The following is a 17,908-nucleotide window of genomic DNA, read 5'->3' on the forward strand; positions in this document are numbered from 1 at the left end:
TTGTTGCACTTCCAGATGATTCTGGGGGAAAAAGGAAAAAGGAGTTAGAACGACTACTTAAAGCTTAATTTCCGGTTTAAATTCTCTTATGTAAACTCTAAGAGAAAAATGAAACACTCTGTTGGGCCTTTTGAGGTCGATGGGGAAGCCATAGACAATGTAGAGACTATGGCCAACATTGGTAATCAGTTCTCTAGTGTGTTTTCAACTCCACTGAGTTTAGGAGCAACAGTCCATTGCTCTATTGACGAGTTTGTTGGGACTGGCAAGGCTTGTCAAGTTGAGCATTTAGATGATCTTGTAGTCACAGATCAGGATTCTTTAGAGGCTATCAGGGACTTGGGACTCTCGAGCTCCCCCGGCCCTGATGGGGTGACATCTCAGCTTCTGATGAGATGCTCACAGGTTCTTGCTCCTGTTTTCTCGTACTTGATGCGTTGCATCTTGGACCAGGGCAAGTTCCCCTCTTCTCTGAAGGTAGCTCATGTTGTTCCAATTTTTAAAGGGGGAGACAAGTCGCTCCCCAGTAACTATAGACCGATTTCTCTCACTTCGAATATTGTGAAGGTGTTTGAGAAGATCATGAAAGTCAACCTTGCTGGATTTCTTGATACCCATGAAGTCCTTCCTCCTAGGCAGCATGGGTTCCGAGCACATTTTAGCACGGTTACCCAACTGATTGAACATATAGAGCAAGTTATTGAGGGACTGGAGAGCCATGAATCAGTCGATATAGTTTATCTCGACTTTGCCAAGGCCTTTGACAAGGTAGATCATGGCCTTTTAGTTAACAGGCTCCATGAGATTGGGATCCAAGGCAAGGTTCTCAATCGGCTAAGAAGTTTCATTTATGGTAGGAAACAATTAGTTAAGGTTGAGGGATCCCTTAGTGACATACATGATGTCAAGTCGGGCGTCCCTCAGGGCTCCATTTTGGGTCCTCTCCTTTTCATCATCTTCATTGCTCCGCTTCAGAAGCTTGTTAGTAGTAAAGTCAGTATCTCTTCTTATGCTGATGATACAAAATTGGTAGTTGGTAGGAATGGTCAGAACTCTGGTTGTCTGTTGGAGGTCCTAGACCAAATCTACTCCTGGGTTACTGCGAGTAACATGGCACTGAATGGAATGAAATTCCGCTCAATGACCTTTGGGTCGACACCATTAGACACTCCACTGTTAGATGATAATGGTAAGGACATTCAGCAAGATAGTATCACGATGCTAACTCTGTACAAGTCGATTGTTCAGTCACTCCTTGAATATGCTTCCCTTATTTGGGCTCCAATTAGGCCAGCAGGTGTGCAAAAACTCGAGCAGGTCCAAAGATGTTTTACCAGGAACATTGATAATATGAGAGAGCTTTCGTATTGGGAGAGGTTAGAAAGGTTGAGGTTGTACAGTATTCAGAGAAGGTACGAAAGGTATCTGATTTTTTACTTCTAAAAAGCATTCGTGAGCTTTGTCCCAACTCAGGTTTTAGGGTTAATTGTAGTGACCGTGGAGGCTTAACATGCGTCTTGAGAGCACCTCCAAGCCTTCGAGAATACAAGCTAAATAGAACGATGAAGTCCAACTCTATTCTTTCTCGGGCTTCTTCACTGCCCTCAAATATTAGTAGGGCGAATATGGGCGTTGATCCAGTAGCAGGATTTAAGTCGGACTTGGACAAGTTTTTGACTAAAATTCCTGATCAACCTTATATTCAAGGGTTAACCAGATCAGCCAACTCTAATTCGTTGGTCGATCAAAGCATATATGAAAATAAAAATTAAGTAAAATTAATATATTTTTCGTCTTGAAATGCTGAGATTCCAAAGAAAAGAAAAATATTACAAGAAGTGGAAGCACTTTTTAGGGGCTCAATGAAGGTGGTGCCCCTTTTTTAACGGATATTCAAGGGCGAAGATAAAGCATCCTCTTTTGAAGTCAGTCTCTAGAGGACGCACTTTACACTCTCAACCTCCGCTACGGGCATCCTTGTTTTTGTTGTGGTTAAATCTCGAGAGTCCATTTTGATATGACAACGTTGGTAAGTGAATGTTTAATATTTGTCTGGATTGGCTTTAAATTCATATTAAACAAACTTGCGTTGTTACTTTCACACATGCACACATCTACCTAAGTACATTTCCATCTTGGGTGCCTGTCTGCGAAACACTCACTGATCATGATGTGCCCTTTGTCTGTTGAAGGGTTACTGAGCGATCTCAATTCCAATGGCTACTTTCGTTTGTTTTCCTTTGAAGTATTCGTCCACCCGTGAACCAACCAGCATCAAGAGCCCAAAACTTTTAGACTAATCGATGTGGGTAATTAATTTAAGCAAAATGTTTCATGGCAACCATTCGCAGTGGTCTCTTACGGAAGCAATGTGGTGTGTACTATTTTTATCGGTTTTTCGGGACCAAAGCGGTGTAAAAGTACATGTGTGAAATCATAAAAGTTCAATTAAAACGACATGGACAGGGGCAATTATCGACCAAGGAATCGATAGAATATATTCGATGTTCATGAAAGAAATGAAGAGGGATGGGGTCATGCAAACACTACAGATGCAATTGGACAGAAGAGGCAGGTGCTAGAAATCTTGCCTGTCACAGAGTAGGGAATGTGCTAAATTGAACACGTTCTTAGTCAGCTCCCGTCATTGATTGGTTGGTATGGTAAATGCTCAGGTTAGATCCACTTGATATTGGTGGTAAAATGAGGTCAAATTTCCGCTTTGCTTCCAACAATAGATTTGAGTCAGACTATTTTGAGAAATTGAATTGCTGGACATTCAGTTTGCTTGATCAAGAAGAGGAAATTGTTTATTGCTTTTTCGTTTTACCCAAATAGTAGCTGCAATTTAGCTCATGAGAGTAAATTAAGTGGGAGGCACTGCAATTTCCGGTGAGGAAAGTTAGTAGTAGATGTTGCTTAAGTGTATAGGACAAAAATGTTCTTTTCTTATTTTTATACTCCAATCTTTTACGCATTTTTAATGGCCTTTTTCAGGGGCTTGAGTTTGGACGCCTTGCATTTTAAAGGGATGTTGATATGCTAAACGTTGATTTCGTCTTTCCAACATCAATTGTGGACAATATTGAATTTGCTTTTACAACCTGAAACTCAAATCTAAATCTAGATAACTTCAAAGGGTTATTGCCGGATTATCCATAGTCTAGCAGTATTACAAAATACATCATGCATTACAAATGAATAATTTTTCAACTAGTAATTGCTTTTGTTTTCAATTAAGGTCTATTTGATTGAAGCTTTGCGTTTTATTTTAAAACTTTGCTGACACTGACCTAAATTTCTTCTCCTCTACTTTGTTGCTTCAATTCTTTTTTTCTCTATGAAATGATTCAGCTCATGATCGGGACCAAAGCATACAGAAGTGAAACGCATATACTATGACGCAATTTAAAAAAGAAGGATCTTTCAGTTTAGGCCCCTGCTTGAAATTGACGTCAATTATCCTCAATACAAGAGCTTGCTTCTTTGAAGTATCAATTATTCCCGAGGACTTTTCTAGAATGCTAATTTCATTGGCATACAATGTCTTTGCATACGTGTATACTATGCATGAACTGATTATTGCTGGCAGATACCAGGACTTACTCTTTAGACAGAATTTTATTTCAGTTGCACACCTTCCGCCTTTCTTCCACGGTTTAGAAATAGGTATGACCTCGGATGACGAGCCAAGTTTTTTTGCTTCCTCGTTTCTGACCCTATTGCTCTCATGAGGACAGTGTTCCTTGTTCTGATGAGTACAAGAGCCAAACATCTACGTACATACATGCAGACACATATCTGCATGCAAACTAAATATGTCCTCTGAAACTTTCTCGGTTAAAATTAAGCCGACTTCCTGTATCAAAAATAGTCCTTAGCTAAACAAAGAGAGAACATGTACTAACTTTGGATCCTTTTGCTGCCTCATTCCGTGAAGTGTAAGATCAATTATTCATCAAAAAAAAACGATGCCTTTCACGGAAATGGCCTTTCTCGTGAAAGATTACATTGCTTCAAAAGTGGAAATTGAGACATATCCTACAAATGCTAAAAATGTATATGTACGTAATCGAATACTTCAACGAGAATTAGCACTTTCTTTATGTGGAACATTTGTAAAATGGACCATCAGTACGTCCTGAATCTCTGTGGCAGTTGTTCTCCTACGTACACACTCAACAAAGCCATGCTCTCTCTTCTCTGTCTCTCTGTCTTTCCTGTTGACGTTTAGTCAGGCCAATTCGAAAAACAAAGATACGACTCGTAAAGTTGTAGTAAATTCTTGTAGTACTAGAAAAAAAAACTTTCCCTCCTGATCCACCCGTGCGTTTGCCAACACTTTTCCTCGAGTGTGAGGCAAAGAATACCTATCATGGAAGGGATGCCCGACGCTCTGGCGTGACGTCATTTTCTCGCTCACATCCAGTCTGTCGGTCGAGAAAGTTCATTCAGATTTTCATTGCCGGTCTTCAAGTTGAGCTGTTCATTTAAGATCTGCCTAGATAGTTTGCCGCCGAAGAAGTGAACTGACTTTTATTAGTGATGCAGCACGCCTCGATGGAGATGAGAGAAGACCAAGAGCCCCTCGGCAGCTTCTCCCCCTGCACATTGGAGGCCGAGGGTCCCAAGCCCCCCTCCTCCATTGTAGCGTCCTCCTGTTATGAGGTGAGACCCATCCCAGGCAAGGGATTAGGTCTAGTGGCCACCAGAACCATTCATCCAGGCACCCTAATTATAGATGAAGCCCCTCTCCTTCTGTTGGATCCACCGTGTAAGCGAAATGATATTCTCAAGCTTCTCGGATGCCGACTGTTCTCATCCATCAATATGCGAACTACTCCTGATCAAATCAGAGCGCAGATCCATCAAATGATCTTGGAGAAGCTTGTTCAAAAACTCGACCAGCCACAGCTCCAGCTTCTGTATTCCTTGTCCGATAAGACAGTGGAACTTGGAGCCAAAGCCAAAAGTTTGTGGGGCATTTGGCAAACGAATTCCATCCCTCTCGGATCGTACCGTGTCTCGGGTATTTTTCCCACAGTGGTTCGGCTGAACCACTCCTGTCATCCTAATGCTCATCACATATGGGACGCGGAGACTGGGCGAGAACAAGTCTGGGTGGTCGAGGGAGTTCGACCTGGCCAAGAGATCACCATCTCCTATGTGCGCACCTTTTGCAGTAAAAGTTTTCGCCAAAGCCTATTGAAGGAGAAGTTCGGGTTTCTATGCACGTGCCAAGCTTGCTCTTTGACAGGGGGTGCGTCAGAGCTCGATGATAAGTTTCGTTTGGAAATTGACAGACTGGCCCAACAGTTCTCATCGGTAGGTTACATCATGCACGACCGTTTACGATTGTCAGACACTCTCACTGTCAATGACAGATCCTTCAATGTGTCCTTTCTCAGAGCAAAGGCGATTGAGTGATTTCTCGTTGGAACCAATAATTGGAGCATTAGGCAAACTAATTTCAACTTTTTCAATATTCTAACCTTACCATAGCAGTTTTCGCATTATGAATTCATACTTTCTCTTTTCCCTTATCTTCTTCTTTTCGTGATCTCGGAATCCTCTTTCGACTGGGAATGCATGAAAAATAGGCAAAACAAGATGAGGATATCAACTTGGCCATAGAAATCGGAGAGCGGATGCTTTTCCTCATGCAGGAAGTTGGATTCAATGCCAATGTTCAATGGCCTGGATTTTTCAATTGCTTCGAGTTATACCTCTTGGTTGGCGATATGGAAAAGGCCCAGTTCTACCTTAGCCGGGCCTACGAGCTCGTGTGCAAAGCTCAGGGAGCCTCGTCAGCTGACGCCCGCACCATGCGAAAGTACAAACATAACCCGGAGCAATACCTTCAGGACTTCAAGACTTCGGACAAACATTTCATTGCTTCTCTCACCCATTGTTGATGACCAATGCCGCATTTCATGACAATGGCGAGACGCATAGATCATTACTAGAGTTTAGTTGTGCAGAAAATCTCCAAATTATGAATTACAAACATGCGTATTATTTCTATATCAAAAAAGTGTAGGGGGGATGGGTGTTCCATTTCAGTTCAGGTCATTGTGAAATGAGCCAAAAAGCTTTCCTTGCTCACGATCAGTTCTGATCAGCTGTATTGAAATGGGTATGTGAAGTTGATTTTTTTGAAGCTCCATCAGACCTGGAACATGCCAATCGTTGAGTAACTACGTTCCGTTCAGACGCGAACAACCTCAGACCAATAAACGAGCGAGACTTCAGTTAACACGGTTTCGTCCCAAGTCATTGTCAGTATGTTTGAATGGGGGAATATGTGGGACCGTGATATTATTCTACACTGATTTTACCGTTTTCAACAAATCTATTGAGCTTTTGAAACAAAGATATGGAGCTATTTTACCGAGCGGTCTAAAAGGCAACGCCAATAAAGCAATACTCTTCATATCAGGCACCTGTAATGGATTCAAACTCTGGTGGGGGATATTTACATATTAAAGAAGAAATTTAACAAAGTGGTTAGCGCGGTATCTAACATGAGAAAGATCACTGGTGGTTCAATGTAATTAAAAGTAATTAACAGCTTTTGAATGAAATGTGTGCCAAGGTGTTTTGCTTCAAAACTATGGCATTCATAATTCAGGCCATGTTAATACAAAAAAGCAAACACAACCCCAAACTAGTCCCACCTACTAATGATTGCTCAAACTGCAAATGACACTCTTTTTACCGCTTTTTTTTTCTTGGTTTGAATTGGTTTTTCACGGGCTTTGTTAACCGCTACAGGAAATGTTATCTCCAGTGCTATTAAAATGAATGGTTAAAATTCGTCTATATCTTACCCTTCAATCTTTATATGATATTTGGTCTACCAACGAGTTTGAATTGGAGGACCGAGTTAGACGTTGAATGTGGGTTTGATCAGAGGTGAGTTTTTTAAACGCTCGTACCTCTGAGTTAAGGCTTGGACCGCTTGGACGTTACCAAGAATGAGCATCTGCTAACCACTTTAGCGAGTTTATTTTCATACCGGTTAACGTCCAAGCCCCTAACTCTGAGGTACGAGCTTTGAAAAACAGGCCTCTGGTAAACTATTTAAAAATTTGTCCAAGTCTAACTTGGCCCTACAACTCCCGTTTCTTTAGCTCATCCGCTCAAACGGGACAGGCTTCCAGGTCCAACCTATTAAAGGCCCCTTACGCCCTTACTAACCTTCTGGGGGAGGTGTGGCAGCCGTGAATGGCAGCGCTGACGGGGAAACGGAAGAGGGCAGCTAGTTAAAAAGGAACCCACATGGGCGCTAGAACGAAGACTGGGAACACAAGACTGAAACAAAGATTAAGAATTCTCGTGTTAGGTGTATTATTGTGCACCTGCCACAAGACTCTTTTTAGATTTCCGTGCTCGTTTCAGGAAAAATAATGTGCAAGCTCGGAAGCCTACTCGACATAGCTGAAACTCTATCCAAATGAAACGAGCTACACAAGATATGGGCTTGTAACTTGTTTTTGAATGAAACGCAAAAGTAATGAATGGAATTTGCTCATCAAGTCTACAACTTTTTTCAAGGAGAGAAGTATTCTTTAGTAGTTTAATTCTTGGTCAAGCCTGCCTACTTGAACCAAGCTCCCTTTCTTTTTGTGAACGGGCCTGAGTGTGGACCACCTTCAGCCCAATCGTTTGGAAGCACCTAGCCTGCGGGTGGTGATTCCGAAAGGTTGCCCTGAAGAAGAATATCATCAACGACATACGTAGACGTGTCCTGAAAGCACACGAAGAAATTGAAATGACAGTTAAAGCCCGGCAATAATAAGTCCATAACTAACCCTGATAATGGCTGACTTCGCGTCAGACAACTTGGCCTCTGCTGGAAGGAGGACAATCTCTTTGTAGGGTCGCATGTAGCCAAGGAATACATGTTGTCCAAGTCCGTCCAAGTTCTTCTTAGTGAGGACCATGTCAGTGACTTCCTTCATTCTGGTGTCCAAGCTCATCTGGCCCAAGGACACAAAGTCCCCGTCTTCACCCAAGACGACAATCACGTTGCAAAAATGATTGTTCATTGTCGTAGGTCGAATTGAGGAAGGCCCAATCCTTGGAGGCAGCGTCGAACGTGGGCTGCGGGATCCTAATGTCCACGTCAGGGAAATAGTCGAAGTCCGTTCCTTAACTCAAATGGAGGACGCAGCGGCAAGAAATCTTTGAAGGGAGTTTTGGCCCGATTGAGGAATACGAGAGGCCACTAAGCGAACAAATTGAGGGAAAAACTTACTCAGGGCACCTTACTGACATAAGCCGCTCAACGGGCAACATGAGCAACATGAGCAACATGAGCAACATGAGCGCCACAGTTCTAATTTTTGTTCAAAACAAAAAAATATTCAGTACTGCTATATTTGACACAATCATGTCAAATTTAAAAGTCAGTGAGTCTTCAGCCGTCGAAAAATTTGATGCTAAGTCCGATCACTTTAATCCTATTTATTATTCCCGTGCAAATGGGTAAATGCAGTCATGTTGCGCCAGAAGATATGGACTGGAAATGAAAACCAGATGCATTTGGATTGATTTAGGGGCAAGCAATCATCGCAATGGGTCCAATGGGAACGTTTAGCCAAGCTCTGGCAGGTTCATTTCTTTGTTGGTACCAGCGTCAGTAATGAAAGTTTGGAGTTTCAAACACGTTTTCGAGAAGCTGACCCTTCATTCACATTGTTTACTGAGGAAAGGTTAGCTTCTCTAGTCAGCTTCGTTTAACCTAAGCTGGATTCTTGGATACAGTCGTCTCCTCTCCTCTCGTCTCACCCATCTCACCACATTGCTCAAAAAACCTTTTCAAGTATTGAGAGAAATGCGAAAATCCATCTTACAGTCTTCTTCCTTACAAAAACCATAAGAAGTAATTTTGACATGATTGATTTATTGAATTCTGGCTCAAAATTGGCGCTCATATGGCTAAAAGTTAACAAGATTTGTTGGGATATTTCTGTTGTACTTCAAAAAGGCTTTTGAACCACTGTGGCAGTCGAGAAGGGTAAGCTGATCATCGAAGAATCCAGCTCTAGTTTGAAACGCCAATTTTTCGTCACTGGCAGTTTGTTTGCTGCTACCGGCGCTTGCCTAAATGTCTGAGATGGGCATGTTAACTTCCCTGTCAACTCGCACCATCCGCCCATTGAATTCTTAATAATCAAATGATTTTCGAGTGAGGTGTGTTCCAAAACTCACAATATGAACAGGTTTGGTATAATTCGGTGAGATAACTATCAAATTGGCTCAATACCGCAATGCTATTTGTTTAGACAAGCATGTAAAACGGAATGAGTGTCAAGTGTCATGCTTTACACGTGGGAGAGTGCAGCTCTCTCTATTTGTGCCTCCCATCCGATCCTGTGCTTTAATCATTTCTAAATAGGAAGCAAAACCTAGGGAGTGAGGGAGTGCGATGCGAGCTAGCATGGCGACATCAATTTCAGAGCCAATAGGGCTTGTCAAGTGAACGCGTTCATGAAGAACTGATGTTATTCCATGGAGTAAAATCAAAGACAACTTGCCCTGCCAAACCGCACTGTGCATGCATTGACTTTTGACATTTATTTCATTTTACCTACTTGTCTAAGCAAATAGCATTGTGGTATTGAGCCAATTGGATAATGCATTCACTGAATTATACCAAACATGTCAATTTTGTTGGGTTTTATAACTAAGGCTGTCAAAAGTATGCATAAAAAAGGACCTCAAGACGCAAATAAACTTCAAAGGTGCTTCATATAGTTATGACATACTAAGGTATTTTAAGCAATTTGTTAAGTGGACACATTTATAATAATAACAGTATGCTCTGATTCTAGTGGATCAGCATCTGAATAGTAATCCAAGACTAAACTTCCATAACAATCACAAGGGTTGTCAATACAACAGCTTTGAATTGTCTGTCCCCCAAGCAATCAAAGGCCAGTAGGGACACTTCAAGTTTGGATGGCTGGTGTCAGGGTGTCCAGGATAGGGAGATCACCAGTTTTATACCCAAGGAAACCTACTTGTAACTATTAGAAATCAACTTCATCCCATCCAATGCCATGTTCATGTGGATTTGTGTGATAGAATATCCCCATTCAACATTTCCAGTATGTTGTACAATCGTCTATGTGTCCTAGGAAAGAGATGGGAGGCGGTATTGTGAATTCTCAAGTGCAAAGATAAGTCAGGGGTGCCAATTTCTCATCAAAATAGTGAAAATACAATTTTTCAGCCCAAATGAAATCAGCCAAAAGAATCCTAAACTGCATAAAGATGTGAAAAACGGACCAAATATGCAAAGAAAGGTACAGGATGCAAAAAGACGCCATTAATGGCCCATGATGCAAATAAATGTTATTTGCGTAAGTTTGAGAACACTATTTATAGCACCACTCACTCAAAATCACTCGATTATTGAAAATTCAATAGCCGGATGGTGCGAGTTGGTTGTAATGTTTATTTTAGTTCTCCCTCCCAAAATACCCAAATCAGGGTGCCAAACCACAGTTTTCCTGTAATTTCCTTCACTTGACATGCCCTATGGGTGACAGCTGAGCAGCTGATAAGGGTGTTAGGCATCAGCTGACTTTCCGCAATCTCTCTTATTGGCTGCCTGGTGGGAGGCACCAAAAAGAGAGTGCTGAACGTTTGCAAATGTAAAACAAGGCTTTTAGAGTTATAGAATAATCCTTGTGAATAACTGAAAAGGAAACGAATGGCAATACCACAGGTGAATTTTTCAACACAAGATCAAGCTTATGCAACAATAAGAAAGGTTAATCTTCCTTGTCTATTTCTCTTTATAGTGAAGCACCAGGCAAGGGCCACACACTTCAATGATACTCTCAATTTTATGCCGTTTTCTTTCAAAGAACCACCGACAGACTAGCTGACAACGTCCAGTGGGCTTCATGGCATGGACCACGAAGCTCTATTTGCCAGGTGTGAAAAGAGCTGGTCCAGATCTCTCAAGGTTCCAAGGCTATTCATTCAATTATATATTGGGACAAATAAATTAACGTGGGAAACCAAGAACTGTCCATCCCCTATAACCAGTCATCAGTAGGGCCGGCCAAAATTTGCATATAAATATGTTGCTAATTGACAGCAATGTTGTATAAAAAATCACCTGAATTTACACATAAATTTGCAAATACACTTGTCAAAACACAGCCTTTACAGCCATCCAGAAGGAGTCGGTGGCTATTTTTGCCTTGCAAATCAATGGAAGTAAACTTCTGTCGTAATTAGTCATGGGATCAAACAAATTTCCAAAACCAGGATCTCCAGAAAGCTAGGAAAGTCAAAGCACGGGCCTTTTCTAACGTATTGTAGTATATTAGGCTGGACCAAAAAAAGGTAACCGTGGTTTGATCGGAGAAAAATCAGGGTTACTTTTTGTGATTAACTAACAGGTTTTTGATTTCCGCTAATGATGTAGTTTGCCATTGAAAATGTAAATTGATAGCCCTACTTGCAACCTCCGGTGATTTTTTGTTTGATCCCCATCAGTAGTCGTAATACCTTTCAGGACAATAATTTGAACCTACTATACCTTGGGCGAAGAGGCTAGCTGTGATACCGTATTGGTAGAGCTCTCCGGCTCCAATTTGCGAATCCTGGTTTAATCCCAGGCTACCCAAGTCAAGCTTGTTTACAGTATTTAAAGTACTGCATGACATGCTGCTCTGACAGCTTAAATAGGCTAACCTGCGGTCATTCCTGAGGGTAAGGTAATAATTAATGTTGGCTATGTGGACAAAGCGGGAATATCGATCAATTGGGACACCTATCATCAGCAGGCTGAGTGAGAGAGCTACCATCTGGCTTTTTAACTTAGTTCTGCAACAGCATATTGATAATGTCACAGTGAAATTATAACATATTATTTTTGTTATTAAGATTATATTTTATTACTTGTTAGAGATGAGATTGCACTGTTTTAAAGTTTCTTGAAAATGATAGCAGGACAACTTTTTTCCACATTAATCATTCATCTCCTAGCCATTTACTGATACCCCATGGAAACACGTTATGATGTGTTGTGACTTTTAAAGGAGAGGAACGTTGCACAAACAAAGTGCGTTCCAACTTTTAATATAGTGTACATCTCCAAAAACTGGCATGATAAGAGAGACAGAGCTATTCAAAATGGATGTATGGAGGATATTTGCTGCGGTTGTTAATATAACTATAACTTATTTTGGACGTTCTTGTCAAAAAACTTCTAGAAAAAATGAGAAAAATTTCAAATCTCACAGTTTTCTCCCCAAAATGGACACAAACTCATCTTGAAAATCCCAAATTGCAAAGATATTAATACTTTTGTGCTGTAGTGGTTGAAACTGGATAATAAATTGCAGAAAAATGTCAAGTATTGCTGATGTAACTGCAAACTTTGCAGATGCAAGGAATTTGCAGAAAAAATGGGATATGCAAAATTTACACAATTTGCATGATGCAAGTTTTGGCTGGCCCTAGAGATCACTATGCACGCATGGTTTAGCAGGTTTCGCTATATTGGCGCGCATTTCTTGCTTGTGACAAAAAAGAATATGATTTCTGAAAAGCTTAAAGGAATAGGCAACTAAAAATGCAAGGGTTCAATTTAGTAACATAATTTTCAAAAAACATGCAAACCTATTGGATACATACTCCGTATGTTTGAGACCATGTTTAAATTAACCAATCAGAGGCCCACTTTTAAACTCTTGTACGTATCCGTGGGCAAAAATTTATCTCAAAAGTAAACAACTCTTATTATGAGCATGTCTTGCTACAGAATTAACATCTCTTAAGATCACGCAAAGCCCAACCGAAATCTGAGCGCAAGTATACTTTTTTCTGATTCTGCTTTGGTCACAACAAATTTTATTTTAGTACAATTTCAGGCAATACTTAAAGGCTAGGACAATGAGCGAGTTATTATGAAAAACTCTTTTCCATTCGTGAGTTCAAAACAGTTCAAACGCAAACTATTAGTTGTTACAACTAATCAATGTTTAACTTTAAGTTATGAAGTATGTTCTTTTTTTTCTTTTTCCACAACACAAATTAACATTCACCCTTATAGGAGAAGCTTAGACGACAAATAACAATTTATCCGCACTGTCAAGGCAATTAAATGAGGTTAGTTAAGTTGCTCATTTTTAGTCCAAATTGGTTCCGAGTAAACCCTTCAATGGATTTTTCATCATCTTTTTTCACCGACCCCAATCGAACAATTCAACTAGAATTTCAAAACTTTGCTTTCAATGTAGGTTGTGTTCAAGAGATTTCTGTAGTCACTTTCGAAAGGCTTGAAAAACATGTTCATATCCTTAATGATTACTTGTTCATCCGCGATATTCAAAAAATAACAAAAAGTCAGCAACGCTGATCGTCTATCAGGAACACAGCTGAAGGAAATTAGTCCATCTGAACTCGACTGGCTGGGCTATGGCACTCTTTCTTGATTGGACTTTAGTTAGTGGTATGCCATTTATGCACATTATCAAGGTGTTACAGGCCATCACAAAAGTTGTTGTACAGAGCTGTATGTAGAGTTGTCTTTTCCTTCGAGTGAATGATGTCATCCCGGTCAACGGATGACACGAGGAACAAGTCGTTGGGGCTGATCTCATCAATCCTCAATGACCACCTCGAAAATGTGGCAACTCGGGGGGCGCCCGACCCCTATCCTCGACTACTACATGCCACTTCTACTGTTGCTATTGCTAATACACTACTACCCGAACTACTTCTCTTCAATCCTTGGTGGTCAATTCACGAGAGCTTGCCGTAGTTTTTCCTCTAGAGTCATCTTGTGACAACTTTACTTTTGCAATGGCCAAGTTTTATGGAATGAGCCAGAGGAAACAGGCTATTTTGCCAAATACTACTGAAAGACGAATCAACCACATTCCCTGAAACCCTCGTCGTTGGCCTGCAAATACTGTGCGGTTTAAGCAGAGTCTAATATTTTGAGTGCCCTTTCTCCCATGTCCCCGCTGGCAAAGGAAAAATCATGAATGAAATGATAAAAAGAACGCAGCATGAAGGTCCTTTCAACGCCTAAGATGTCTTTCAAGCCTTATTTTGTCTCTTGCGTTCTAGGGTATTTTTTAGGGGCTTTTGAAGTAAAACACCATTTATTCTCATTTTGATCAGCTTCGCATTTTTCAAGGCTGATGGGATCTCCTTTCTTTTTGCCGGTAAATCTATAGTGTCAATGTCAAAGTCGAAGCAAGTATGTAACACTCTTTTCAGCCAATAGCTTTGTTAAAGAAGTTTTTCAAAAATAGGAAAGAGAAGTTTTTGAGTGCCAGATGTAACCCTGTAGTGTGCCATCTTTATCGATTTAGAAATAAGATAGAGGCAAGTTACACCATCTTGCAATAAATGAACACAATTCATCGTTTGTTACACTCACATTCACTATTTACATAGTTTGGCGATAAGTTGACAGGAAAAGAGAAACGTTTTTTACTGAAAGGTGGAGCAAACTTCTACATACATACGTATAGTTTCTCTGACGCTCACATTGGAATAATTCACCAGCCCATCCATCAACAGACAGTCTTCACACGGCCTCGAGATTTTCGTCAGTGAGTGAATCTCTATCACAGCGAAATGTTCTGTTTCCAATATCGGAGCTTCAACTTTGTCACGAGCAAGGTGTGATCCATTGGGAATTTTTTTCTCGGCAGGACTCTCCCTGTCCTTCAACGTTATCTGCAGAATTGTACCATAAACCAGATGCATTGTTGCCATTTGTTGGCTCGTTATGCATGTGCGTCGAACTTCGAGCGAGCAGGTCATTCGGTTTGGGAATGGATTGTAAGCTCGATCGAGGTGTTACCAACCGGGTTTACCTCTGGTTCGAACCCATCCATATAATCCAAAGCGATCATAGAGCTTTTGGGCTCCTCCATGCATTTGGGCACAAAGCAACAGCATTTCTTAAAGTATCCAAATAAAGTTTGTCGGAATGTGGTGGACATGAAGCAATAGATGAAAAAGTTGACGCTGCTGTTTAGGGTCATTAAGAAATGGGACACTGAAGCCCAGATGAAGGCCCACAACGACACTCCATTGCAGTCCTGTTTAATGCTAATACGCAAGCTCTCCAGGGTCAGGAACTCATGTACGTTGAGCACGAATCTGGGCGTATGACATATGAAGAAGAGAAGAACAATGATGAACAGCACCACCGCCTGTTGCGTTTCATTGGCCTTCTTCTGAGCAGCCGACGAGGAGCGAACATTCTGGGACTCAAAAGCTGGTCGATTGATCATCTCGCGCCGACGTTTGATCACCCAGTAAATTCGGTAGTTCAGAATGCTGAGCAGAACAAAGGGAATGATGCCTTGGACGAGGAGCCGGGCCGCGTTCACATAAAAGATCACATAAGTGTCATTCAGGCGGAGGTCGGTGGGCGAGGCCAGAGTTTGATAGATGGTCTGGTTTGTGTTCTGATCAACGTCCTGCTTTACCACAAATTCAACCTCGAAGAACTTCGGAATGTTAAAGATGACAGAGAAGATGAAAACGGGGATGACGTAGTTGGCAACTCTTCGCCAAGGATTGGCCCCCTTGCACCTATTGTGGTATTCGACAGGCCTCCATACGGCCCTATAACGTTCCAAGGCCAAGGTCAATGTGATGTAGATGGAACAGCAAAGGACAAAGTTATGGAACTGGTACAACACGTGGCCGAAAGCATATTCGTGCCATTGAGAAAATGCAGAGTGCTTGCGAATGCCCTCCAGAACGCTGCAGATGATGTACAAGTTATCGAACACTGCCAAAAATACGAGTAACCGGTTAAAGATGCTGTTCATGTCTTTGGAGCACAGGATCGGAATGGCCAAACTGTTGGACAAAAATCCGATGGTCCCCACGAGAGACTGGAGTAATCCTTCCCACCACCAAGATACTTTCGTGTAGAACTCAATTTCATCCGTGGTTAGCGAATCACAAGAGACGGTGGAAGGGACCAAACTGTCGTTCAGATTCTCCCCCATAATCAGCGTCCAAGATTGCCACGAATTTGAATAATGGATAGCTTTTCAACCCTGAAAAAGGAAAGAAGATCATACACTCATAATGATATGCTTCAACATGCAACTGATAGAACCGCTTGATCCATATGAATGAAAGCCTAACGACAAACTTGTGCATCATGAATTTAAAATGAACACTTGACTTCTCGTGTGAATAATACAAGGAGAGAATCTTGTCCATCAAGTTTTTCGTCGGAAAAGGTCTTGTCAGGGTTTCACTCATGAGCAGACTAGTAATTGCAATAGGAAATTTTCCGTCAATAATATGCAAATTGCCAATGCAATTCAAGAGCTCAGGAAGGCTTATTTTGATCCCTCTAGGTGTAAAAACAGTGTCTCCTTGTTAGGACTGAACGCAGAAAGTAGCTATGAAATGACCTTCTGAATTAAATATTTGACATTTTTCAAGCACATTTTGTAGCAAGCTCTTATTTTGCAATCATGCAATTGTTGTGCTTGTCATTGAATGTGTCACTTTTTGGTATATATTGCAAAATGTGATCTGTGAAATGTGGGTTTGTCATTTGTGACAAAATGAATCAAGATAAGAATGGATTACCGGGATACGCGCCTCGGCAACAAAAAAGTGGCAGCAAACAAAGAAATAGCTCAAATTCGGAATTCGTAATCCCATCAAACACTTTTTGTCCCTGATGTGGTATCACGCGAAATATTGCTCCACGTAAAATGAGGGCCTGACAAAATGGGGTAATCGAGGTCGATGCATAAGTTGACATACAGTCGAGGACGAAATTTAATCCTGCCTTTGAAACATTTTCTTTCAGTTCTAAACTCCGAAGTATGAATTCTCCCGAACATGGTAGTTTTGCCAATTCGTAGGCATTTTTAATACAGGGTGTCATGTTTTTCCTTCACTCCACCAGAAATGTTGTCTAAACATAAGACTTTCTTTGACTCATCTGCAGTGTCGAAAGCAAATTACTCTCCTTCATGTCTTTTGCCAAAGCAACAGTCATTATCTGAAAGCTTCGAGGTACGTAGTAATGAAAATTCATCAGACTTCTGGCAAACTTTCATTCGTGGGCATGAGTTGCTTGCCCTTAGTCGGGGTAAAGTGCCAGACGGTGTCACCATGGTTTGGTCTCTAGAGAGAACCCCTCGGGAAGTCGAAGGCCAACATTAATTAAAAAAGATGCAGAAGAACCTTTGCCAAGTTTGAAAAGGATGTTAAGCTTCGATTAACGTTCAATTACCAGCTGGATCTTTTTTGTTTGCTTGTTTGTTGGTTGGTTGGTTTACTAATTTTCCTCTTCGTTTCTTCGGATGCTTCTGAGGACTTTAGTAAAGCGACAGAAATGGTATGAAGTTGTATCGTAGAGAGCACGTTCAAGTTTTAGTCCAAATACGACGACATCTGTGACAACAGACCACTTTCAAATGAAATTGAATTTGGAACTGGGGGTTCCATTGTTGGATGAGTCGCAAAGACCTCTTTGCCTTTGTTCACACTCTTCACATCAAGATGTGTGTTATAATTCAAGGCTCCAAGTAAATAGCGTGGAAGAAATCTTGAGTGAGATCTAACTCTTTACTTTTCCGTCCGAGAAAGGAGGAAAGACACCATTTGTTTTATTTTCTCTGCCCTTGGTAGCCCGGTGGTTGCTCCTTGTCTCCGAAAAATAAACTTTACCCTCGTACGATTTGAGGAAGGTACGAATTCTCCCAGATAATGGCAGGAATAGCTTCGAGGTCTTGAATTTTCTCTCCGGTGGATCACAGTGTTCAAGAAGAACTGGGGAATGGCGGTGAGAGCGGGGATGAGTTCGTAATCGAGGCTCTCGTGGTTTTTTGGCGAGCAATCTGCGCAATCCTCACACCAACGAAGAGACAGCAAC

At 41.2% G+C, this 17,908-nt stretch overlaps 2 protein-coding genes and 1 long non-coding RNA gene across 4 annotated transcripts in view; 1 reads left to right on the plus strand and 2 right to left on the minus strand.

The window, feature by feature from the left end:
* Positions 1-4,309: 4,309 nt before the first annotated feature.
* Positions 4,310-6,256, plus strand: LOC131887138 (uncharacterized). Its single transcript, XM_059235667.1, has 2 exons — positions 4,310-5,325; positions 5,601-6,256. The coding sequence occupies exons 1-2, from the start codon at positions 4,546-4,548 to the stop codon at positions 5,913-5,915; spliced, it is 1,095 nt and encodes a 364-aa protein (XP_059091650.1). The 5' UTR covers positions 4,310-4,545; the 3' UTR covers positions 5,916-6,256.
* Positions 6,257-7,478: 1,222 nt separating this feature from the next.
* Positions 7,479-8,700, minus strand: LOC131887142 (uncharacterized). Its single transcript, XR_009373993.1, has 2 exons — positions 7,815-8,700; positions 7,479-7,750 (listed from the first exon to the last, which is right to left on the minus strand). It is a non-coding gene; the product is annotated as an uncharacterized LOC131887142 (long non-coding RNA).
* A 5,702-nt stretch (positions 8,701-14,402) lies between these two features.
* The window catches only part of LOC131887136 (FMRFamide receptor-like), a 5,370-nt gene continuing 1,864 nt past the window's right edge, over positions 14,403-17,908 (minus strand). Inside the window, exons 1-2 of one of the 2 annotated variants that reach the window (XM_059235665.1) lie at positions 17,267-17,891; positions 14,403-16,064 (exon numbers count right to left, since the gene is read on the minus strand). In XM_059235665.1, the coding sequence (XP_059091648.1) occupies positions 14,805-16,013 (1,209 nt within the window). In that variant the 5' untranslated portion in view covers positions 16,014-16,064; positions 17,267-17,891 and the 3' untranslated portion in view covers positions 14,403-14,804. Of the gene's footprint in view, positions 16,065-17,266; positions 17,892-17,908 lie in introns of those variants that run through there. The other variant, XM_059235666.1, reaches the window with a different exon arrangement.

Source organism: Tigriopus californicus, chromosome 9 (assembly GCF_007210705.1).
Source record: "Tigriopus californicus strain San Diego chromosome 9, Tcal_SD_v2.1, whole genome shotgun sequence".
Lineage (NCBI taxonomy): Eukaryota > Metazoa > Arthropoda > Copepoda > Harpacticoida > Harpacticidae > Tigriopus > Tigriopus californicus.

Coding starts and splice junctions, on each gene's coding strand:
- LOC131887138 (XM_059235667.1), top strand. CDS start 4,546: ATGCAGCACGCCTCGATGGAGATGAGAGAAGACCAAGAGCCCCTCGGC. Junction 5,326..5,600: donor TGGCCCAACAGTTCTCATCG/GTAGGTTACATC, acceptor CATGAAAAATAG/GCAAAACAAGATGAGGATAT.